The sequence below is a fragment of the Belonocnema kinseyi genome, chromosome 5, assembly GCF_010883055.1.
Source record: "Belonocnema kinseyi isolate 2016_QV_RU_SX_M_011 chromosome 5, B_treatae_v1, whole genome shotgun sequence".
In the NCBI taxonomy this organism is placed as follows: Eukaryota; Metazoa; Arthropoda; class Insecta; order Hymenoptera; family Cynipidae; genus Belonocnema; species Belonocnema kinseyi.
In genome coordinates this window covers 118,165,946-118,192,108 of record NC_046661.1, presented here as the reverse complement: position 1 = coordinate 118,192,108, position 26,163 = coordinate 118,165,946, and the positions used below count along the sequence as shown (strand labels likewise).

General features: G+C 25.5%; 1 protein-coding gene across 2 annotated transcripts in view; it reads right to left on the bottom strand.

The window, feature by feature from the left end:
* LOC117172578 (neutral and basic amino acid transport protein rBAT) overlaps positions 1 to 26,163 on the bottom strand; it is a 37,015-nt gene that overhangs the window by 7,857 nt on the left and 2,995 nt on the right. For both annotated transcript variants that reach the window (XM_033360648.1, XM_033360649.1), the window contains exons 2-7: positions 14,136 to 14,514; positions 13,781 to 14,022; positions 13,569 to 13,694; positions 9,287 to 9,510; positions 6,833 to 7,028; positions 2,715 to 2,944 (exon numbers count right to left, since the gene is read on the bottom strand). In XM_033360648.1, the coding sequence (XP_033216539.1) occupies positions 2,715 to 2,944; positions 6,833 to 7,028; positions 9,287 to 9,510; positions 13,569 to 13,694; positions 13,781 to 14,022; positions 14,136 to 14,514 (1,397 nt within the window). The remainder of the gene's footprint in view (positions 1 to 2,714; positions 2,945 to 6,832; positions 7,029 to 9,286; positions 9,511 to 13,568; positions 13,695 to 13,780; positions 14,023 to 14,135; positions 14,515 to 26,163) is intronic.

The following is a 26,163-nucleotide window of genomic DNA, read 5'->3' as shown; positions in this document are numbered from 1 at the left end:
TTTACAAAAAAGGACTACTAAAAGAATTTACAACTATTAGAATATACAGGTTTTGCAGCCTACAGTTGTCCCTTTTCGACCTAGGGTGAGAAACATTTAGTATATTGCAATGAGATAACTTTAAATTAAGACGTACACATGATAGCTATTGCAAAAAAGCCATGTTTAAATTCTGAAGGGTTGGTAGAATATTAAAAGTCAATAATGAATAATCGTTATTAAACAAATCTTTACGTTTAAAGTTTTCATCTCGCCAAATCTAGGTTGAAAAAGAATTCTTTTTTACTGCAAATAAAAAATGAACAATTCAGAAAGAATTGAACACGGTAATTGAAATTAAAAGATTCCAACTCTTGAAGATAAAATTTTTTTACTTAAAGTTATAAAAACTTAATGATTTCAAAAAATAGAAATCCACGCTATAATTTGCAATGCTATAAACTGAATGAATCAATATTTTCATAAATTTTCAAAACTATATAATTTTAATCAATTTTAAGCTAGAAAAATTATTTTTTAAATCAAAATTTGGTTTGCAAATCTTTTTATACTTTGTTTTTTAAAAAGTCCCAATTTTCATCTTCAAACATCTATAACTTTTGATCTAATTGAAACATTGATTATTTCCTTTTTGATTTTAAATTATTTTCAACATCCGCAGGGAATAATGACAGATCCAAAAAAATATTAACATAAAAGTTTGCACGTCTAAAAAATTCCTATGAAAAATGTCTCTTGTTTTTTGTTTTGCGATACTTTTCATAGTTTACGAGAAAAATTCAAAAATTACATTTTTACGGGAAAAAATTATCTCGGCTTCAAAAATGGTTTAGCCAGTATGTTTTTGATAAGATGCATTTTTTATATCAATAGAAACTTAAAAATATATATATTTATGAGAATAAAAAAGGTAGGGTTTTAAAGCAAATCTGTTTTTATTATTTTCTTCAAATTTTGAAAACATGAAAAAATATATTTTCTGGAAAAACTCACCTTTTTTATTCTACGGGCTAAACCAATTTTTGACGACAGGAGAATTTTTTTCCTAAAAAAGTAATTTTTGAATTGTTTTCGTAAACGATGAAAAATATCTCAAAAGATCAAGTATCTCTCATTGTTTCCAAGAAGAAATAGAAAATTCGATTGTTAGAAAAAAGAATTCTCCTGGCTAAAAAATTTATTAAGCAAGTATCAAACTTGCAAGTTATCTTCATTATCAAAGTAAAGGCTATTTTTTTTTATTTAGAGGTGGGTTTTTTTGAGAAAATCGATTTTTAATTTTTTGAGAAAACCGCTGCTATTTTTGTTAATTTTAAAACTTTAAAAAATTTTTCGGCGGATTTTGAATGAAGACAAATGCTATTAAAATCAGAAAGATAATGATAGATATTTCAATTAGGCCAGAAGTTACATAGGTTTAAAAAAAATTCGAGTATTTTGAAAAACAAAGCACAACATTAAAATACGCATAACTTTTTATAAACATTTTTTTTGCCAATCGGAAAAATAAGCATCGCCTATAGTTTCTTCTAAAAAAAAAAACATTTCCTCCCGAAAAATTCTGTGTTTTCAAATGTAGGACCTTGTCTGATTTTAAATGTATTAGGTCATCTAAAAATTTTGCAGGATTCTAATGAAAATTTTTCTATTACGTATGTTGGAACTCTTTTTTTTTCTACAATTTTTCGAAAGCCTTCAAAGTTAAAGAATTGCCTTATAATCTTGGACCCTCTTTCTTGAAAATCATTTTAAATGTTATTTTTAAAATTCGTGAAGAAAAAATACATTTTTAATTTTTCTAGGAATTTTGATTAAAAAATTGGTATTCTTTTGAAACCTTTCAAAATTCTTACAAAGCTTCTAAACTTTATGTTCGAAATCTTCAAGAATCTAAATTTCTTCAACTATTTTCCAAATTAATCATTGTCAAATTGTTATTTATATAAATTTTATTTTCTTAAATCATTTAAAGATTAACAAAAAAAATTTGATATTATTTTTAAGATAACCACTTTTGATAATGAATTTTCATGTGTGAATTAATTTACATAAAATTATTTTGAAAAATAAATAATACCTCTAATTTAAAATTACGTTTGATAGATGTATATATCTAGATAAAATTTCAATTAAAAAAAAAGTTGCATAACTGAAATTGCTGCTTGGTCTGTAATTTATAATATTAGTAAAAATTATAGAAATAAATATAAAATTTTAAAAATTATAGTTGTAAAAATCTACAGTTTCCCAATATTTAAACTTTCGTGAAATCTTGTATTTTTTTGTAAAGAATTCTAGTTTTCTACAATGTAAAATTCTGTAGTTTCCTGTATATAATATAATATTGATAAAAAGTTATACAAACTTTTAAACTGAAACTTATACCTTATTGTTAATTCTGTTTACTTTTCTACCAAAAAATACAAGAAGTGTTTATTTAAACAATTTTTTTCACAAAAAAAGTACATGCTTTAACAAAAAATAACAGTTGTAGAAATGTTGTAATTTCTTGTAAACATTTTTTCCACCAGGACTTTAATTAAAATACGAGAGAAACCAGATTCTTACAGTTGGATTAGTACAAAAATTATCAATACTATTAACTAAAGGAAACCTATAATCACCACAAAGTTCATTTTTGTTAGTAAATTATTATTCAGCGAAAACCCCAATTCTCAAGTAAAATTTGCAAAAACCAATCTAGAATATTTTACCTCGTGTAAGCGAAAACTTGTGTGTTGTTGATGATATGCGTTTTGATATCACCAAACAAAAATGCAGGAGCAGTGCGCTTTTTGGTAACTTCAGCAAATGCCGCTTTAGCGGCAGTAGCATCGCTGTATCTAACTATCGGAGTTCCTGACAAAAGTAAAGTCATTAGCGTTAAACTATCAGCGACTTGCGGTGAAACACGAGCTCTCAAAGAACGGCTCTTCCCGTTGAGCTGAAAATATAAAGATTTTTTTTTAGTTTTTTCCCCTCGTTTAATATATTTGCGAATATTGAATTGTTTTCAAATTTGGTAAATTTTAGTTTTTTTTACAACATTGGCCAAAAGTATAAATTACCAGTCAAAAGTCAGAGTGGCCGTTTTAAGCAAAGAACAGACTTCCCGGTCATCTAAAAATTGTTCGATTCGAAGTAATAAAAACTGAATTGCAAAATGAAAGCATTCAAAGTAAAACTCTTGAATTTTAAACTTTGAAAATTGCAGTTTTTTTTAACTTTTATAAATTGTAGAGTTCAAAAATTCAGATTCAGTTCCAAAAATATAATTCCACATCATCATTTTCAATTCTCTAAATTGAAAAATCATTCACAAGAATTAAAATTTTTTAAAAATAATACCATTTGAAGCAATTTTAAATTCTAGTTCCAGCTCAAAATTGGTTAAAAATGTCGGTACACTTAGATACTTTGTTTGAATTATTTAAAATAATTTCAAATTAAATTTGAATTTTTTCAAATATTCTAAATATTTCTTTAACATACTCGATTTTTTCTAAGAATAATAGATGTTCAATTGTTATTTATACATTAAAATTCAACAATTTGACTGACAAATTAAATTTGGTTAAATAGAACAATTAAAATTATAACGTTCAAAGTTTAGTTTTTTTTTTTAGTTTTAAATATTTAATTTATAATTACTGACTTTAAATGAAAAGTTAGATATTTATAAATATTAAGTAATTGTTCTTTTTCTGAATTAAAAAATTTCAAATTGGATGGTTTCAAAATATAATATTTTAGACCGAAATAATATTTGAAATTAAAAAAAATACTTTCATTTTAAATATATTATTTTAAAGTTATTTTAAAATTGAAAATAGTTTAGAAAGTTTCAATGGGGCGTATACACTTTTTCAACTAATAAGACTTTCCATTTAAAACAGTTCACTTTTTAACGTTAAAATCTAGAAATTTGAAAATGGTGAACTAATTTCGAATCGTCTTGTACAATCAATTATTATTTATTTTTTAAATCTTAAAGTACAATTCAATTTAAAACAATTAATTATTAATTTATATTCACAGTTGAACAACTGAAAATGTTTAAAAAAATAAATAATCTTCGATTTTAAACGCTTCCAATTTTAAAGTGAGCGATTTTCGAATTACGCAATATAAACTGAATGAGTTCTTAATTGAAAAATATCAAAATTAAGACTAATTATTTAAAAAAGGTTAAAATAAAAGTTGTAAGGATTTTTTTTCATTGAAGGTACCAACACATTTTAAATATAAAAAAATATAAAACTACGTTATCATTTTCAATGCTCGAAATTAAAAAATCAATCAACGAACTTTAAAATTTTCAAAATTATATAATTTTAAGGAATTTTGAGCTAGAAACACCAAATATTGAAAAATTGAAAATTTTTTAACTGAACACTTCTTAAATTAGAAATTCAATTATTTTCATTTTAAATAGTTTAAACATCCTTGGAAAGCTTCAAAATTTTATTTCAAAATCTTAAGAAATCTAGACGTTGTTTTAAATTTGTGTTAAATTTAAAATTATTTTGGAAATATTTTCCACCACTTCTAAATATCTGTCAAAATGTATTGAATTTTTTCTACAATTTTTAGAAAATCCTGCAAATTGTAAAAAATTTCTTTACAATTTGGATGTATAAATAAAAATTGAACATTTATTATTTGTAGGCGAAATTTGTGTAATTTTAAGAGATATGTAATACTTTTCAAAAGATTCAAACTTAATGTAAGACTTGAAATGATAGCCTAATATAAAACAAAATGTCGATTTTAGCAGATTTCAAACCAAAAAAATTAGATTCTTTTCAAGAATTGGTAAAGGCTTCAAAAGAATAAAAAAAATTTCTTAAGATTCATATAAAAACTAGAAATAATTTTTCACTTTGAAAAATTATTTTAAGACACTATTTAAAAAGTTTTTTTAAAGACTTAAACACAATTTTCAAAAAAGATTCTTGAAGATTTTAAGAAAACTTTCTAAAATTTGCATGATCATTTTTAATCTTTTTAAAACTCCCAAATATCTCTTAAAATTACTCAAATTTGTCTACGAATGTTCATTTGTAAATTATACACCAAAATTTTAAAACTTCACTGACAAATTAAACATTTTTCGAAATGTTAACGATTCCAGGTTTTCTATGTCAAACAATTCAGTTAAAGATTCTTTACTTTTAAATATTTTGTTTCAATTTACTTGTCTTTAATAAAAATTCCAATATTGCTGAATATTGAATAATTAATCTTTTCCTTAATTAAAAATTTCAAACTGAATGGGTTAAAAATTGAATATTTTAGACTAAAACAATATTTTAAATTTAATCAAATCCTTTAATTAAGAATATGTTATTATGAAGTTATTTTTAAGTTGAAAATAGTTTAAAAACCTTCAGTTACACGTTCAAATTTGTTTAATGACTAAGACTTTTCAATTGAAACCGTTTAAGTTTTAACGTTAAAATCTGAAAATTCTTAAATTTTGAACTGGCTTAAAATCGTTTTTGTTCACTTTTTATTACTTATAGTACAGACAAATTTAAACAAAATTTATTTATTTATTAAATAAAAATGTTTTTTATCCAAAATTTTCAACATCAAAGGCTTTTATTTTTTATTTATTCAAGTGTTTAAGAAGGCATTTAAAAATTCTTCAAATTAAAAATGTAAGCTTAGAAATAAAAAATTTTAAATTTATAAACACCATTTTTGCAATATCTACTTGCAAAATAGACAAATAGGCTTCTTCCTGGGCTCATTTTATACAGCATTTTGAGAGCCAAACTTTTGAACGGCAATATTATTTTAGCTGAAAAATATATTAAGCAAGTGTCAAATCCTAAAAACTATTATTTTTTCATATAGATTGTTCGTTTATCGCATTTAACATAATAAAATATCGAGTTAAAAAGTTTCCCCCTATTTTTTTTTAATGTGCGATGGAAATTTAATAATTGCTTAGCGAGTTTCTTGTTCATTTAACAAACAAGAAATGCCATTATACGCTACAGGTAAATTAGAAAATTTTCAAGCAAATATTTTAATTGTAGAACAACACAAATTATAGGATTTTAAAACAAATAAGTAAACGCTCTCATTTTTACTGAATTTTCAATTATAAATCTTGAAAATTGAACTATTGACAAAAAACAAAACAAAAACAAAAAACGTTAAAAATAAAATACCTTCAATATATAAATCTTAAAAATTGAAAAATTTCCAATTTTCAAAATTCAGGAATTTACTTTAAAATTTTAGAACTTTGAATTGCAAATCCTTAAAATCGAAGAATGAAAGTTTAAAATTTTAAAAATTTACAATTAAGTCTTGACAAAATTTAAGAATTTTTCATTTTAACTCTTCAAAGTTGAAGCATATTAAAAAAAAAAACTTTAAAAATTACATCTTTTTAAACTATAAACATTCCGAATTCAGAAAACTTCAATTATAAACATTACGAATTGAAGAATTTTAAATTACAAATCGTTACAATTTATTACATTTGAAATATCTTCAATTCAGAAGATTTAAAATTGAAAACTCTTGAAATTTTTTAAAACTGGTATTTAGACCTTTTTAAATTAAATATATTTCTCTTTTTAAATCTTTAGAGTACATATTTTTAGATTCACAATTCACGTATTAAATCAGTCATTTTGAATTTCCATTACTATAATTGAATTGAGCCACCTCAACAACTTTTGAATACTCATTTTTATGGAAATCGGATTTCTAATTCAGATACTGCAGATAATGAGTTTTTCACAAAATTGTTAAAAAAAAACAAGAAACAAATATTTGTAAGCTGTTTTTAGACAAGTTTTGAAATACTTACATCCCAGGCTGGCCATTCGTTAATTAAAAGATTTTGTGACACGCTCTTATTCAGAGCTTCTGCCGATATTCCAGCACCGGCATTGGCTAAGAACTGAGAACTTTGAGAAAGATCTATCAGCGGTCCCTCCTTTTTATCGTCGTTGTTGTATACTTGTAGCATATCAGCACCGATTTCATCACACAGTGCAAATAATCTGCAAATCGGAAACAAAATTGAATTAAGTAAAATTGAGCCAATTTACAAGAATTCAAGTGAATGAAAAAAATTAAAAGAATATTCAAAATATTTGAAAATCGAAAAACACTTCGATTTCAGTTAAAATTGAGTACATTTAGAGGAATTTAACGGAAACTAGATAAATTCGAATAATGCATGAAAAATCAAACTGAATTAAAAAAAAAAAAAAATTAAGTGAATCAGTTTGAAATAAGTTTAGAAAAATTATAGAGAATTAAAATAATTTTATGAAATGCTTAATATGAGATTTTAAGCTAAATTAAACAAAAACTTTTTAAAAATTAATTCAATTCAGTAAATTGGAGTGAGATTAGAATAATTCAAAATTATTGTAAAAAATGCAGGATAATTAATAGGAATTCAGGTCGAATTTCAAAATAATTGCAATAAATATTTGAAAACCTCTTGAAATTCTAGGAAATCCTTCACTTCTTGTAAATAACCTGGAAAATTGATTAAATCCATTTAAGTTTTACATCATCTTATTCGTTGCTTCATTATATTTTGAGGCTTTTTTAGACTGAGCTTATAGTTGTTAGCCAAATTATTTTTTAAATGATCGAAATAATAGAAAAATATTTTTTAGTTTCTACAGATTCAATTAATATGTTTAATTTAGAAATCTTTGACAAATTATATAAAAGACATTCTTAAATATATTAATACCGTCGATTAATCAAATAATTGAATAATACTAAAACATAATTAATAATTTCTTTGATTGTTCTCTAAAAAACATGAATTTGATAATTATTTTAACAAATTTTTATTTTATATTCTCATATCTAAAATTCAGTGCATATTTAAGTAAAATTGATATGGGTAACATATTAAGCCAAAGGTATGAATTTTTATCTAAAATTATGGAATTTTCAACCAAAAAAGAAACGAATTTTCACCAAAATAGAATTTATTTTTCACCCAAGTAATTTTGTTTCCAACCTAAAACATTATTTTTCAACTTATATGATAAATACTCAACTGTAATACTTGAATTTTTAATCGAAAATAAGCATTTTTAAACAAGAATATTAATTTGCAAAGAAAAAAAAAATTTTCTACGAAAAAAACCGAGTTTTAACAAAATACATGGGTTTTCTATGATATAGTTGAATTTTCAATTAAAAAAGACATATATTCAACTAAATTGTTGAATTTTGAATAAAATCAATTTTCAGCCAAAAATTACAGAACTGATGAATCTTCAACTAATACGATAAATCTTCGACTGGAGTAGTTGAATTTTATACCGTCAAGATGAAGTTTCAACTATAAGGATCAATTTTCTACAAAAAGGCGAATTTCTCGCAAAGTAGATGAATTTTCAATTAAATTTTCGACCCAAAAGAGGAATTTTCAACCAAGAAGATTAATTTCTACCAAAAAAATATGCATTTTCAACTGCAAAAGATAATTTTTTAACCAAAAATTGAATATGTAAACTTTTAGTCAAAAAATAAATGTTCAGCCAAAGGGATGAATTGTTATTTAAAATTATGGGATTTTCAACTGCAAGAATAGTTACATCTTCAGTTCAAAAAACAAAATATTTTCAACCAAAAAAGAAACAAATTTTCATCAAAATAGTTAAATTGTTTGGCAAACACGAATTCCTTTTTCATCCAGAGAAAAAATAATTTTTCAATCAAAAAACGAATTTTTAATTAGAATGATGAATCTTCAATAAAAAAAAAATTTTAACAAGAGTTTATTTTACACCCAAGTAATTTTTTTTCTAACCTAAATCATTAATTTTCAACTAATATCATAAATACTTAACTGTAATGCTTGAATTTTTAACCGAAAATAAGATTTTTTACACAAGAAGATTAATTTCCAAAGAAAAAGATAATTTTCTACGAAAAAAATCGAGTTTTAATAAAATATATGGATTTTCTACGATATCAATTTTTTACAAAAAAAAGCGAATTTCTCGCAAATTACATAAATTTTCAAACAAATAGTTCAATGTCTTAATAAATAAAATTTCAATAATAAATTATGATTTTATTAAAGTAAACTGAGATAATCTGAAAAATTTTCGACTGTAGATAACGTATAAATCACTTGTCTAAATTGATTAAAATGATTAAAATAACTAAAATATAATAGAAGCTTGAATTTTACTGTGGTCAGAAGTAAATTCCCGGTTTTCCGGCCGAGTCGCCACCCTTTATCTTAGATTTACAAGACATTTGATAATTAGATATTTACCCTTCTCTTTTAGTAATATTGTGAACGATGTTGCGCCATTTTCTCAATATTACTCCATTCTCAACACGATCTCTAGTTCTAACATGATTCAAAGACTCGTACGATCCAGGAGCACCATTGGAATGGCTCATTTCATTTTGCAGTTGCGGATCCTCTGTCAAGAATCGAATATTCTCGAGTCTAAATCCTTCAACGCCTAATCGCAACCAGTGATCGAGAATGTTCTGTAATATTTTAATCACAATATTTCATTTTCTTAAAAACAAATCGAAAGTTAAGTCGAGGGACGGATTACCAGAGTGTCTAGCGATTCTTAGGAACAAAATTCAAGGTCTTTTCCAGATTAAGAAATCAGGTTTTTCCAGGTCTCTTTTATTACATCAAATAATAAGATAAACATATGTAATAAAATTTTAAAAATGAAACGATCAATTTTTTATTGGCCAACAATTTCTAAAGAAAGCAGAACCATACATAAACAAATTCTTAATTTTTTGCGAACGTAAGTCGTCTTTGTAAAATCTGTGGGAATGTTTTTTTTTAATCTTTGTAAAGTTTTTGACGTAATTATTATCTTTAAAGTGTTTTGAAGTCTTTTGAAGTATTTAAAATCCTGATAAAATCTTGAAATTTCTGTAAAATCTTTGAGAAATCTTTTAGAATCGTAATATTTTTGTAAAATATTTTAAATCTTTGAAACTTTTTACAATCTGTATGAAATCTTTGTGAAATATTTTTTTAATTTTTGAAACGAATTCAAATCTTTAAAATCTAGTGTAATTTATTTGAAATTCTTAAAAATCCTTATGAATTCTTTTAAACACTTGTGAAATCTTTTGTATTCGTTTAAAATCACTGAAATATTTTGAATTTTTGGTGTAATCTTTTAAAATCTTCTAAAAAATTTGAAATTGTTTAACATTTTTAAAACTTTTGAAATCTTTGAAGTGTGGTGCCTCCTGTTGAAAACTTTAAAAATCCTGAAATCTTTTAAATCCTTATGAATTTTGAAAAATATTTACGAAATTTTTCTGAAATCTTTCGTATTCATTTACAATCATTAAAACATTCCAAATATTTGTGAAATCTTCTAAAAAAAAATCGCAATCGTTTAAAATCTTTGAAATCTGGAGTACTGTTCTCTTTTTGAAATCTTTGTAATTCTTTCAATCTTGTTGCGAATTCTTTATGAAATCTTTTTAAAATCTCTGAAATTCTTGAAATCCTTATGAACTTTTAAAAACATTTGTGAAATCTTTCTGAAACTTTTTGTATTTGTTTGAAATCATTGAAACACTCAAAATCTGCATGAAATTTGTTGAAATCTTTTAAAAAAAATTTGAATTCTTTATTAAATTATTGTGAAATATTTCTTTAATCTTTGATGTGTTTTTAAATCTTTCAAATCTGGCGCACTTTTTGAAATCTTGAACATTTTTGGAATCTTTTGAAATCCCTATGAATTCTTTGAAATGTTTGTGAAAATTTCCTGGAATCTTATAAAACTTTGTGAAAGTTTTTCAAATCTTTAAAAAAATTTGAAATCGTTTAAAATCTTTCATGGTTTTGAAATCTTTTAAATCGGGTGTACTAGATCCCTTGAAATGTCTTTATTTATTCTGTAATAAACAAAAGGTAAATTATATCTCGATAAATAAATACATTTTTAATAGCAAGATTTCTTCTAAACGAGACGTTTATTTCAGAATAGACTAAAATATTTCAATTACTCTTCGCATTTCAATTAAATAAGTGTTTTAGAAGCAAAAAAAAGCAAATTCAATGTTCTCTTCTTCAGCGTTTCAAGGTGTATGAAATTTAAAAAATCGAACTCTATTCTAAACGTTTTTCCATTTATAGTAATAAACAATAAACAACAAATTAAAGCATTCAATGTGAAACTCTTGAATTTTATGCTTTTAAAATTGAAGTTTAAAAGCTTTTCAATTAAAAAATTGTGTATTCAAATGCTTAATAATTTACACATATAAAACGGACGGTACTAACATTTTTCAATTGAACAATTTTAAATGAAATGCAGATAAACTGCAAAATTTAGAACTTTGATCAATTATAGAGGTCAAAGATTCAGATTAAGTTCCAAAAATATAAATCCACGTTAATATTTTCAGTGTTCTAAAATAAAGATTCAAGCAATGAACTTTAAAATTGTTCACAATTATATGATTTTAAGTAATTTCAAGTTAGACATATTAAAAATTGAAAAATATATATTTTTAAATTTAACAGTTCTTCAATTAGAAGTTCAGAAGCATCCTTGAAAGGCTTTAAAATTTTATTTCGAAATCTCAAGAAATCTAGAAGCGGTTTAAAATTTTTCCAAATTTATAAACATTTTTGAAAGTTTTTCCAAACTTTTAAATGTATATAAAACAAGGGTTAAATTTTTCCTACAACTTTTAGAAAATCCTGCAAATTAAAAAAAAAATCCTTAAATTTGAATTTATAAATAACAATAGAAAACTGATTATTTTCATCCAAATTAGAGTAATTTTAAGAGATATTTAGAAGTTTAAAAAAGATTCAAATTAAATTAAGAACTTGAAATGATTTCAAATAATTTAGACGAAGTGTGTGTACCGACAAAATGCGGCTATTCGTACAGAAATTTTGTTGCAAATGCCCACAGTCGAATTTAAAACAAAATGTAGATTTTTGCAGAATTCAAAAAAAAATTTAGAATCTTTTTAAGAATTGTGAAAGACTTAACTTGAATGAAAACATTTTCTCAAGATTCCTAGGAAAATTGAAAATGATTTATCATTTTGAAAAATTATTGTGTCAGAAAATTAAAAAACATTTAAACAGATTACCAAAATTATCAAAAAAGAACCTGGAAGCTTTGAAGATTTTTTTTTTATTTGTAGGATTTTCCAAAAATGGTAGGGAAAATTAGATTAATTTAAATATATATTTAGAAGTTTTGAAAAAAATTGTAACACACTTCTACAAATACTAAGTGTTCAATTGTTATTTATACGTCAATATTTAGCAATTTCACTGAAAAATTATAAATTTTTGAAATATAAAAATAAAATTGTAACGTTAAAAATTTGAAAGTTCTTCGAAATTCTAGAGATTCAAAGCATTCTATCTAAAACAATTCAGTTCATATTATATTCTTTTTCTAAAGTACAAAATTTCCAATTAAATGCGTTAAAAATTGAATTTAATTGACTAAAAACCTTTAATTACGACTATATTATTATGTAGTTATTTTTAAGTAAGAAATAGTTTATAAAGTTTTAACCGCCCGTTTACATTTTTTAATGGCTGAAAAAAATTAATAAAAATAATATATTAATAAATTTATTTATTAAATTCAATGTAAAATTAAATATAAAGAAAGACCTAAAACTTTAAAATAAAAATATTTTATTGATAAAGCATTAACATTTTGATTAAAAATAATAGATAATAAGCCTTTAAAAAGTTTTCGAATTTTTGGAAATATTCTAAATGTTTGGGAAGTTTTTGTCAATTCTTTTGAAATTTGTTCTTAAATCATTGTTTGTGAAATCTTTTTTATTCGTTCAAATCACCAAATCATTTGAAATCTTTTTCAAATCTTCTAAAATATTTTGAAGCCTTTGAAATCGTTTCAAGCCTTCAAACGGTTTTAAATCCTTAGAAATCCTTTAAATCTAGTGTACACGCCTCTTTTAAATCTTAAAAAATTTTGAAATCTTGGTAAAATATTACAAATCTTTAATAATGTTTTGTAATCTGATTTACACTCAAAAACCGATTGGTGAAACCCTTGAAAAATCCGTTATATGGCCATAGCCCAATCTAATTATGAAACTGAATAAACATAAAAATTTTCAACTAATAATTTTTATAATTAGTAACTTGAATATCATACAAAAAATGTATACTTTAACATTATATATTAGCGGAGACGAAATTAAAATCTAGGAGAATTATTCACAATATTAAAGCTTGTTGATTTTAATCTATAAAATAATTGGTAAAGTCTGCCGAAAATGCGTAGAAATCTCTATATATTCTGCAAGGAGTAAAAGATCAATTATATCTTGATAAATAAAAAACTTTTCAGTGGCAAATATTTTTTCTAAACGAAATGTTCATTTGATAGAAGACTAAAATATTAAAATCACTTTTCGCATTTCAATAAAATAACTGTTTTAAATGATTTTAAGGGATTACAGTTTCAACAGATTTTACGATATTTCTTTGATTTTCTCAAATTAAAGACTGCTTTTATGACTTTTATGTTATGAAATATTGAAATCCATACCCCGAATGCTTCAACAACTTCATGATTGTTGTAGTTTAATTCAGGCTGAGTCTTGTTAAACTGGTGAAGATAGTATTGTCCTCTTGCTTCATTCAACTCCCAAGCGGAAACGCCATAGACACTCAACTGGAAATAAATAAATAAGGGAGTAGAAATAAACACGAAAGCAAAGGAAACTATGCTATTTTTTGTCGAGTTAATTCTCAAATTACCCAATTATTAGGTGGTCTTTTCTCGCCATTTTCGATCTTGGGATCAGCCCAGACGTAGTAATTAGTAAAATTGCCCTCTCTATTCACTGAACTTTTGAACCATGGATGTTCTACAGATGAATGATTTGGATCAAGTTCGAGAACGACATGTTGACCTCTGGAGTTCGCTGCTTTGATAAAAGCCTCTAAATCAGTTAATGTGCCTAGATTAGATTTAATACCTCTGAAGTTTATCGGATGACCTGGAAAAATCAAAATTTGCAAATTAAAAAAACAAAATTAAGATTGAAATTTTAGAGTTACTTTCATCACTGAATCCAGATGAATACTTTAATAGCTGATGAATAAATTATACCATCTTTTGATGATTCGACCATGGATGCGAGGGAAATCGTCTTGATGCCCTGTTCTTTTATCGTATCGAGAAGCGTCTCGAGTCCTTTTAGATTGCCACTAGGAGTCTCGGATCCATCCAACTGGACAATAGGACTTTCTTGCCACCATTTTCTAGGTTCGGGAGTACTGCATCTTGGAGCCATGACAATAATTGCAATTGCTCCTGCCAGCATTGAGGCCCAGAGGAACCAAAAAGCAATGAAGAGAAACCATCGCAAACGAATCCAGAAAGGATCATTTGCAAACTTCATCAACTCTTCTTTTCCCATTCCGGACAAAACTTGCTTAACCGCTTCGATGTCGATCTTCGCGTCTCCATTTTCAGAGATGAACTTCACCTGAAGTCAATTAAATATAAATTGCTTACAATTTTTTTATTAGATCACAATCTCTAAATTTAATATCACATTCTTTGTATTCCTATAATTTAATAGAAGTGGCCGTTTCAATCACATGAACAAATTCCCGGTCATTTCCCGATTCGCAAACATTTTTTACGGTCAATGAGATTAAACAGTTCAAACACTAAAGCTAATAATCTTTCCATTTGAAGTAATCAAAACTGAGCTGCAAATTATTTTGAGTAGTTTTAAGCTAGAAATACTACAAAGTGAACGACTACATTTTTTAAAATAATTTGAACACTTCTTAAATTAAAAGTTAGATTATTTTTATTTTAAATAGTTTGAAAATCCTTAAAAAGCTTTAAAATTTTATTTCGAAATCTTGAAACATCGGAGAACTTTTAAACATTTTTTTAAATGATTTGAACTCTTCCTACTGTTTTTAATCCTGTAAAATTAAAAAGATTTCCTTAAAATCTTCCAGACTCATTTTGAACAATTTTGAAATATTCTCTTAAAATTAATTTTTCAAAATAAAAAGTAATTTTTAATTTTCCTAGGTATCTGAAGAAAATGTTTTCTTTTTATTCTTTTGCAGCCTTTCATAAATGTTGCGAAGCTTTAGCAATTTTTTGTACGAAAACTGCAAAAATCTATATTTTGTTTTAAATTAGGTCAAAGCCTATTTGCACCGAAATTTCGGTATGAATAGCCGGGCTTTGTGGGTATACGTAGACACTTCAGTTAAATTATTTGAGATCATTAAAATTTTTTAAACTAATTTTAAATCTTTTCACACCTTCTAAATATCTCTTCCACTTACTCGAATTTTTTCCTCGAATTATAGGTGTTCAATACTGACTATACGTCAAAAGTCAACAATTCTACTTGTACATTAAATTATTTGAAATCGGGCATTTACATTTGTTTAACTACTAAGACTTCCCAATTCAAACAGTTCAATTTTTAAACGTTAAAATCGAGAAATTATTAAATTTTGAACTGATTCTGAATCGTATTGTAAAATCAATTGTTATTCACTTATTATTTCTCAATGTTTAATTTGTAAGTGAAAGATTTTCGAATGACTCATTGTAAACTGACTGATATCATAATTGAAAAAGATAAAAATTTAACTGATTATTAAAAAACTGTTGAAATCAAACTTGGACAGATTTTAAAAAAAAGACATTTAAAATTACCGGTCAAAAAATAGATTCACTTTCATTTCCCGGTCTCATAAGATTCAAGGGCATTTCTGGTCCAGCGGACACCCTGGATAATGTTTTATTTATTATCTTTGTTTTAAAACTCGGCCTAAAAGTATTTCAATCAACCTAGTTTATGGCAGAAATCTTTTGATCTTCTAATTAAAGTATGCATTTTCACTTCGCGACCAGCATTGGACAAAACTTTATTTTTGTAATATCTTTGCAATAAACAACAATTATAATTTTATTATTTCGCTAAATAATTTGTTAAAAATAACAGGTAATTTCCAAATACACTGACAGTGAAAAATTAGTTTTGACGAAGATATTAACAAAACAAAGTTTAATCCCATCCATTTGGTCGATTTTTTTCTCCTCGGCATTTTTCGTACTAAAGTTACTTATTATTATTGTGATCGATTTTTGAATATTTTTTTCATTCAGACAATGAAATAAATAAAAAGCTAAACAATTTTGCATTTAAAATAATCAGAACAGAGTTGAAAATCATTTTAGGCAATTTTAAGCTAGAAACATTCCAAATTGTACGATCAAATTTTCGTTATAAACTGAGCACTTCTTAAATTAAAAGTTAAATTATTTTCATTTTAAATAATTTAAAAATCCTTCGAAAGCATCAAAATTGTATTTCAAAATCATGAAACGTCTACATGTTCTTTTAAATTTATTCAAATTTTCAATTATTTTTCAGAACTGTTGAATATCTTTAATAATTATTCGAATTCTTTCTAAGCCTTTTTTTATCCTGTAAAATGTAAAATATTTTTGACAATTTTGGAAATCTTTTGAAATATTCTATTAAAATTATTTATTCAAAATAAAAAGTCATTTCCAATTTTCCTAGGAATCTTAGGAAAATGTTTTTTTATTCTTTTGTAGCCTTTCATAATTCTTAACAAGCTTCTACATTTTTTGTTCGAAATCTGAAAAATCGATTTTTTTTTTAATTAGGCCGTGGACTATTTGAACCAAAATTTAGGTTCGTATATCCGGATTTGGTTGGTATACGTAGACACTTGGTGAAAATGGTTTTAAACCATTACACATTTTTTCTAGGAATTATAGATGTTCAATATTTATTATACATCAAAATTAAATAATTTTACTTGCAAATTAAACTTTCTCAAATAGAACAATTAAGATTGTAACGTTCAATATTTAGTTCATTTATTTTGTTTCGAATATTTCATTTATAATTACCGATTTAACATGAACAATTAAATATGTCTAAATAATTAGCAATTGTTATTTTTCTTGTTTACAAAATTTCAAATCTTAGTTTAAAAAGTTTCAATCGGGCTTTTACATTTGTTAAACTACACTAAGAATTTCAAATATATAAATTTTATAAATAAATATATCAAAATATTTATACTTTATTATATACATTTATATTATAATAAATAAATATATAAATATATATTTATTATAAATTTATTGTAAAATAATTAAAAATCTAAAATGGCTAGTGTTCTAAATGTGCAACGTGTTATTACTATTAAAAAATCTCTAATGGCTTTTGGAAATCTCGGTACCCCGTGGGTACGAAAATTATGACAATTTTTTGTCCAGTTTTTGGCCTTGAATACGAATAAAAATACATTTTTTTAAATATAGCTAACTATTCTTAAGTTATAATTTTTGTTAAATGAGTAAAAATTGTGTATTTTAAGACTCAGTAGATTCTTATATAAAAAAGTGTTTAATTTCAATTTTATGTATGATAAGGCTTTAATTGTACTGCACAAGCAGGGCATGATTTCTTTAGATCTCGCAAAAAGATGTTCTCGGGAAATACATTTGTTAAAAGTGATTGAATTTAGTGTTTTGAACTTTTTTATATAATAGCTGTAAAGTCTAAGAATGTTTTTTAAGGTCTGAGGAATTTATAGACTGCTTCTTAAGTCACTAAAGGCATGTTATATGTACGTAATTCTATTTTTTATTTTAATAAAAATTAACCGAATCTTGAAGTCATTTTTGCACATTTTCAAAAAATTGCAACCTAAAGTTATATTTCTTGAATCTTAATTTTTTATCAGTAATGAATACCAAAAACTGTACATAAAAAAAAATTATAATTTTGGGACCAATAGGGATTTTTTTAAATTCTTAAAATAATGTTTTAATTGAATAATAATACTTGGACGTTACAAATGGAAGTAACTAAAATATACAGTAGAACAGACATTTCCTTGCTACAATTGAGGCTAAAATCCGGAATCACATATGCGGAAGAAAGTAAGTTCAACTGAAGAATGCGAACACCATGTGTGATAACTTATATTAATGTTTCATTACGTCGCACTCCGGTACGAAGTTTTCACGTTTCAATGTATCATAATTAATAAATAATACGAAATACCATCAAACTAAAAGTGAGATTTCCTAAAATGTGTTATCACAAATACGAATTATTTATCATTTAGAATATAAAATATAAAATCGAGAACATCTAACCAAGTATGTAAGATTTAATCATGTCCTGCATTCATAATTTTTTCCCCTATGTTCCTGATTTAATAGATTTACCTGATTTCTTAAAAGCCCTTGTCGTTCGGATCTATTTTCCGAAAGTAGGAGAAGAACAAAATAAGCTGAAAGATTATTGGACCTATAAGGCAAAAACTGCGAATCTAAGATTGGACGAAATTTACACAAAATTCCTTGCCACAGCTCCATTGTCAAATTCTATTATAACACTAATTATTAGATCACTTCAAACTACGGGATGAAATAAAAATTTTAAACTACTTCTTAAGTCTTCAAACTTCGACAAACCTCAATATACTACGATATCATATTCGGAAAAAGGATTGAGGGCATTTGAGTCAGATGATGCAATGCAAAGCGCCAATTGCTTTTCTGCATCTTCGTTTACCAAGAGACGTATTATTCACTTTTAATTTACTATCAGCGATAATAATTATTGAAGCGTCAACAAAAAATACGCTGACAGGACACTTATTTTATAATGAACCAATATTCTATTATGAGTAATTTTTGAAGGCTCTTCTGTCCCGCGAAAAGTTATAGCCGCTACTGTGCTGATCAGTGAAATTTTAGGTATCACTGAGCTCAAAAGACCTTTTTTAACAGATTTATTTTTCTTATCAGAAATCTTGCGCGTGCCCCTGCTATTTTTTTTCGAAATGGTGTTAAATATCTTGAAAATGTTTTAATATAATCAGTCATCACAGTGCCTATTGTCGTCAAAAAAGGTGAATAGGTGACATTTTTTTCTAAAATAGGTGCCAAATAGGTGATAAACAAATGTTAAATAAGAAAGAAAAAAAACAAGTTGTAATTTGTTGTAAACCGAGAGATGACCAGAAGTTTTTTTCTTTTTGATTAAAACGGCCACCTTGAAAAATGTAGTGCAATGAAACTCTTCTATAGCCCCGATTTCGGGGCTGACGGTGGGTAGCAACTAACTCATTATAGCCTGCTCCGCTTTTGTTTGCTCACGTCTGACTGCTCGCCTAAATGACAGCCGCAAATCCCGCGCACCCCCAAAATAGATCAATCTTCAACTAAGAAGTTACATTTTTAACCAAAAAGGGATGAAATTTCTTCCAAGACAAATTTTTCAGCCAAGAATGAAAAATAATGTTAAGCAAATTGTTGAATTTTCAACAAAAAAGATTAATGTTTATCAAAAAATGTTATAGTTGATATTTCCAAAACAAAATTTTGATTAAAAATAAAAAAGTTAGATTTGACCAAGCAGTATATATTTTCAATATGACTTGATTTTGCCAAAAAAAATTGATTTTATAACAAAAAAAAACGAATTTTCAACAAAAAAAAATTAATTTTTTAACCAAAATGTTGAATTTTTAACAAAAAATGGAGTAGATAAATTTTCATTGAGAATGAATTTTAAATAAAAGCAAAAACGAATTTCCTAAAAAACAGTTTAATTTTACACCAATTTGTTGAATTCACAAGCCAACAAGCCAAATTCTCTATAAAAACAATTTAATTTTAAACACGAGAACATGAAATAACAAAAAAGTTAATTTACAATCAATTAGTTGGCTTTTTTAACAAAATATTTGAATTGGCAGTTTGAAAAAACTTTTTTACAAAAACAATTTTTAATTTAATTTTTTAACAAAAAAAAACTAACTTTCAACTAAAATTATGAATCTTCAACGAAAAAAATGACATTAAAAAATTCGTTCAACTTTCAACCAAGGAGTGGAATTTTTAATAAATAATTTTTTGGTTCAAAATTCTACTTTTTGGTTACAAATTCTACTATTCAGTTGAAGATTTAACTATTTTATTGAAAATTAAAGTATTTTGTTAAAAAGTAATCGTTTTTGGTCGAAAAGTTATATTGTTTGGTAAAAAATTATTTTTTTTTGGTTGAACATTCATCTTTTCGTAGCTAATTTTTTTTTAGTTGTTGGAAATTGACCTTTTATGTTTTAGAGTTAATCATTTTTATTGAAAAGACTACTATTATATTTTTGGAGTTTAGTTCAAAATTCTACAAGTTGGTTGACAGTTTATTTATTTTATAGAAAATTGAACTAGGTTCTTAAAAAGGCACCTTTTTTGTTTAAAATTAACCTCTTGGCTCAAAAAAACTACTTTAATTGAAAGTTAGTTCTTTTTATCAGAAACAAAAAAAAATTATATTTCTTTTTTAGAATTAATCTGAATTCAACTATTTTGTTGAAAAGTCATATTTTGATTTCGAAAATTCATCCTTTTTGGATTGAAAATTATTTTTTACTTCCAAACTCGTCTTTTTGGGTAGAAAATTCAACTATTCGCTAAAAAAATATCACCTTTTGTCTAAAAAATCATCTCTTGGTTAAAAATTCATCTTCATTGGATCAAAATTGATCCTTTTTGATTGAAAGCTCATTATTTTTATTTGAAAAAAGAATTATATTTTTGTTTTAGAATTAATCTAAATTCAACTATTTTTTTTAAAAGTAATCTTTTTTATCAAAATTTCAACTTATTCATTGAACACTTGTATTTTTGGATAGAAAATCAATCCTTTTGGCGTAAAAATCCTCATTTGTTAGAAAAGTCATATTTTTCAGTTCAAAATTCGTCTTCCTTGCTTCAAAATTAAACAGGCTTGTAGAATATTCATCTTTTCAAATTAAAAATTTAAGATGATGTATTTGGTGTGCAAGTTGTAATTTTGAATAAAATTGTACTTTTTCAACTGAAAGAAGGTGACAAAAGATGAGAAACCCCAAAATAGGAGGAAAAGGTGAAAAATTCCTAAATTAGGTGACAAAAGGTGTATAGATGACACTCTGTGATGAGTGTATAATATTCACGTGAAATTCCTTTAAAACGTTGAATTTTTTATGAAAACAGTTTAAGGTTTCAGCGCACCAGCTATAATTTATGAATGCCTTTATTTTAAGTTTAAATTTATTAAAATAATTGTATTAATTTTTATACTTAACTGTAACGAGGAATGCATGTAAAGAGCTATGCCTATCTGTCGAACATAAATAAGACAATTAAAAACGCATTAACTTCACATCGATCAACTGAAAGGGTGTGAAAGTCTAACTTATCCAATCAGACAATACTTTTGCGGCTTTCATTTAAAAACTAAACGTGAAGAAATTCGGAAATTTTCACAGGACCTCTGGGTTGCATCATTCATATCGTTAAATATATATTTTTTAAATCATGCATGAGACGAAACTTCATTTTTATAAGACAACAATCTTTTTATAGTAAGTGTATTTGGATATTACTTTGTATTTTTAAAGCTATATATTCGATTAAGTAATAAAATCGTTGGGGAAATAATCGATTTTATTATTAATTGGAATAGCTTTTAAAAAATAGAAAATTAGTGAGTGAGCCAATGAAATGTTTCACAGGAACATTGAAAGTTTCAAGAATTTCAGAAATGTTGGAAAATTTTACAATATATTAAATTCAATTTGAAACGCTTTAAATTCCGAACATTTCAAGTAAAAATATTGTATTTTTAATAAAAGACATTAATTTTAGACTAAAATTATGAATCTTTAATAATAATAACAATGTATCTTTAACAAAGTAGTTCATCTTTTAGCTAAATAGCTGATTTTTCGAACAAAAAAATATCAATTCTGAAAAAGAACTTTGATTCTTAATCAAAAACAGTTCAATTCAATCGGAAAAGACGTCACTAATTGATATAAATCAAAAATTTTAACTGACTCAAATTTAGAGAAAACCAAAAGTTTGGATTTTGAACTAAAAAATATATAATTTCTACCACAAGAGATAAATTTTCAAACCAAAAAGGCAAACATTAAACAAGAGACTGGAATTTTGAATCAAAAACGATTCTGTAATTCAGAAATAACCAAAAATTCAACAGAATTGTTAAATTTTCAAACCAAAAAGAATTTGATATAAAACAATCGACGTTTCTAGCCGAAAATATGAATTTTTAATCAAAACATTAATTTTCAGGAAATATTTGAATCTTCAACCAAATAGACAGATTTTCTACCAATACGCTAATTTAAATCTTTTATGATATACCTTCAACTGAAATAGTTCAATTGTGAGTCAGCAAAATTAATTGAAGAAATTGACGAATTTTCAACTAAACTGATGAATCCTCCACCAAAAGAATTGATTTTTAACGAAGTAGATCAACTTTTAATCAAATAGTTAAATTTCAAATAAAGAAGATGAATTCTCAATAAAAAAAGGCAATAATTGATATTTCAATTTGAAAAAACGTTTTTTTTTGTAACCAAAAGAAATTTAAGTTGCTACCCAGATATATGAATTTCAATGCTTTCCATTAAAAATTACTTTTTATTTTGATTTTTAAGACTAATTCAATTTAAAAGTTTTATTGGCATATTTTTAATTTTGAACAGTGAAAAATAATTTCTTTATTTTAGTAAAAATTTAGAATTCTAGAATTTCAGAAGCTTTGACTGTGAAACATTTAGTTTAGTTTTCAATTTCAAATTGTCTAATTTTAATCACTTCGAACTTAAATTTATTAAAATTCATAAGTTTTAGTTTGAAAGTTTTGCATCGTAAAAGCCTCTTTTAACAAAATTTCAATTTAAAATAATCTAATTTTAAATCCTTTTATGCAGAAATGATACAAGTTCAATTATTGTTAATTCCATTTTGAATATTATTTTTTTTTTTTAATTTTACCTGATCTAAAATATTTTCGGTATAAGATAGAAATACCCACTTGATAAAATAAGGCAGTTTATATTCAGTGATAAAAGTCAGCAGCGATATTTCGCATAGTTTTGCTGGAAAATTGAATTCTTTGTTTTTTAAAAAGCATTTTCGATGGATAAAACCAGATCCGGCGGCCAAAAATAGACGGTAATGAACTTGTCCTTTCTTTTACATTCAACGTAAATTTCCAATTAATTTATACATATCTCCCATTTTTCCAATATATGATTACTTGATATCTTACAAGCCCCTGTGTTTCGGATTCATCATTCGAAAGCAGATAAAGAACTAAATAAAACGATCGACGATCGATTTGAATCAAACAGTAGACGAATTTTACACAAAAATCCCTGCCAAAATTGGGTGTTTTAAAACTTTTTAACTTAAAATTTAAACTATTTCGAAAAAAAACACACTTAAACTCTCTAAAACTAATATATCTTTAAACCATGAGAAAACTTAAGATACTAAATTCTAGATTCAGTTGGATTGAGAGCATTTGATTAGATGATGCAATATAAAGGATACGTTGCGCTTCTGTATCTTCATTTATTATTAGCTTTACTACCAGCGATTATTAAAAGAAAATCAAAATAAACACAAAATCTTTGTCTTTATCATCATATCGCCATTTATGTGCTTTGTTGTCGGCTACAAGAGGAAAATAAAGATGCGCAGATAAGGTCATAAGCTCGAATCAATAAGATATAGAAAGCATTTTTAAACAACTATCTGAATGGAATTAACAGGGATCTTTTTTTAGATTATCTAATTTAGGGTAACAACTCAAATCGAGGAAAAAAATCTCCGGTTAACAAACATTTGCCCTCGTCATTAAATGTAAAAATTCAAGCTTTTAAACCAGAAAAATATTTTTACTTTGAAGTAGTGAAAGCAAAATTCGGAATTTAAACTATTAAGGTATGCTTAAACAAAAATTATAAACTGAACACAACAAATTTTAGGTAGGAATAATACCGGATGGACGAAAAACTTCATTTTCAAAAGTTCCTGACTTTTCCTTGATGAATTTTTCATTTCATAGTTAAATTTTCAAGCCAAAAACCGAAAACTGTGGAAGATTGTTTAATTTTTAACCAGAAAACTTGATTTTGTAACCAAAAAAATGTACATTTCTGCCAAAAGAGATGAATTTTAAAACCAAACAGATGAATTTTCTATCAAAACAGATAAATGTTCCTCAAAATACATGTATATTCAAACAAATAGTTGAATTTTCAACATAATAGTTACATTTTTAACCGGAGATACAGATTCTACAGTTTCCATTAAGAAAATTAATTTTTTTTAAATATTTAAACTTTCAACCAAAGGCATGAACTTCAAGCAACAATTTTTTTTAACGAAGTAGTTCAGCTTTCACCCACGTACTTGGATTTTTCATTAAAAAAGATAAAGTTTTAACTACTTAAACTTTTAACTAAAGAGATGAATTTTCAACTAAAATGACGAATCAACAAAAAAAGCATTTTTTAACAAGAAGATAATTTTCTACCAAAATAATTAAATTTCCAACGCAAGAAGAGGAATTGAAAAAAACCGTGAAATTTTCAACAAAAAGAATAAATACTTGTAAAAATTGTAGAATTTTCAATAAAATAACAAAATATTTCACTAAAAATATAATCTTCGGGAAAAAGCAACTGCAAAAAAAAAGAAATAGAAATACAAGGAAGATCAATTACTAACAAGAATACACTTAAATATTCCCTTCCTATATCTGTGAATGAAAATAAAGAATGCGTTTCTAGCACCTGAAATCGCTGAATTTCCCTGAGTTCTCTTGACCTGCAGCCACCCTGATCGTAGGAATTAAAAAATTTTAATTTGATATAATATCCAGTGTCATTAAAAAAATACCACTCGTTACTACTATTGAATTTTGTCGTTGTCGATCCAGTGGCCACTGTAATTACTTCTATAGAATTAAAGCTAATTAGACTGGACAATGGTTGAACAGAAGAAGGTATGAAAATAAATAGAGGCTGATCATAAACGCTATTAAACTCAATTGGATACATGGATGGCCTTGAGGAATCAATAAAGTTCCCTCCACAATACGAAACAAGAAATCGTTGAAGGTTGCGTGGTAAAAAAGATTTAAAAAAAGTGCTAATAATCACTTTGAAGAATAAACAGTTTTATAACTACATATTGTTATGCAGTCTTTATCTTTTAAAAATATTAATTACAGGGTTGCTAAGAAATCAAAAAATTTTAATTCCCTGTACAATCTTTCGATTTTCCGCGACAGCGTTATACATTTTTCTTCCATATATAAAACATGCCTGACACCTAGGTGTGACAGATCAATAATTTTGATTAAAAAAAAAAAAATTGTTTCTAAATTTATCTTCAACACTTTTAGGGACACCAATTCTACAGAAATTTAGAAACAACAACTTCAGCTAATAAAAATCTCTTAACAAGTTTTAAATTCCCCGGCATTTAGTAATTCTGTAAATATTGATAGGAGGGAAAGTTCTTTTTTTTTTTTGAAGTGAAACCCAAACGCACGAATGAGCAAAGTCAGGATTGAGAAATCTCTTCGATATCCCAACTACAGCCCCGTTAAGCATGTATATGCTCTTTCCCTCTCTGCATTCCCATACTATGCGACCTTCTCAAAACTCATGATTTTCTGTTTTTCCATCAGATGAGTATCTTTAATAATAAAATTGAAAAACTTAAAAATGTCCCAAAATTCAATGACCTTTAAACAAATAAATCGTCGTAAGATATCAAATATTTATAGAACTGTTTAAATCTTTTATTTACACACGAAATATACCTTAGCGATTCCTAAAAACTGAAGAAGAAATTAAAAGTCGCCTATTGTTTAATAATATTTAATTGCAAATTGAGAAAGATCGGCAACTCCCATTTTTCAGTCTCGTCAAGAAAAAGTATCCAGGGAATTTTATAATTGAAACAACTTTCAGTGAGATTTTTGTTCCTCGATATTAAGGGCATATGACACAGCTAAATACCTATATTACCGACCTCACTTTTTCGGTTCACTGAATGCTTTTTTGAACCTAAGAACTTTTTTTGTAAATAAAATATTGAGCTGAAACTTTGGAAGATTTATTAGAGTACAATAAAATACGTTTAGGTACTGCATTTTGGTAGGAACTTCACTGAAAATTATTTCATCTTTTTTCTGAACCTCAACATTTTTTGAACGTTC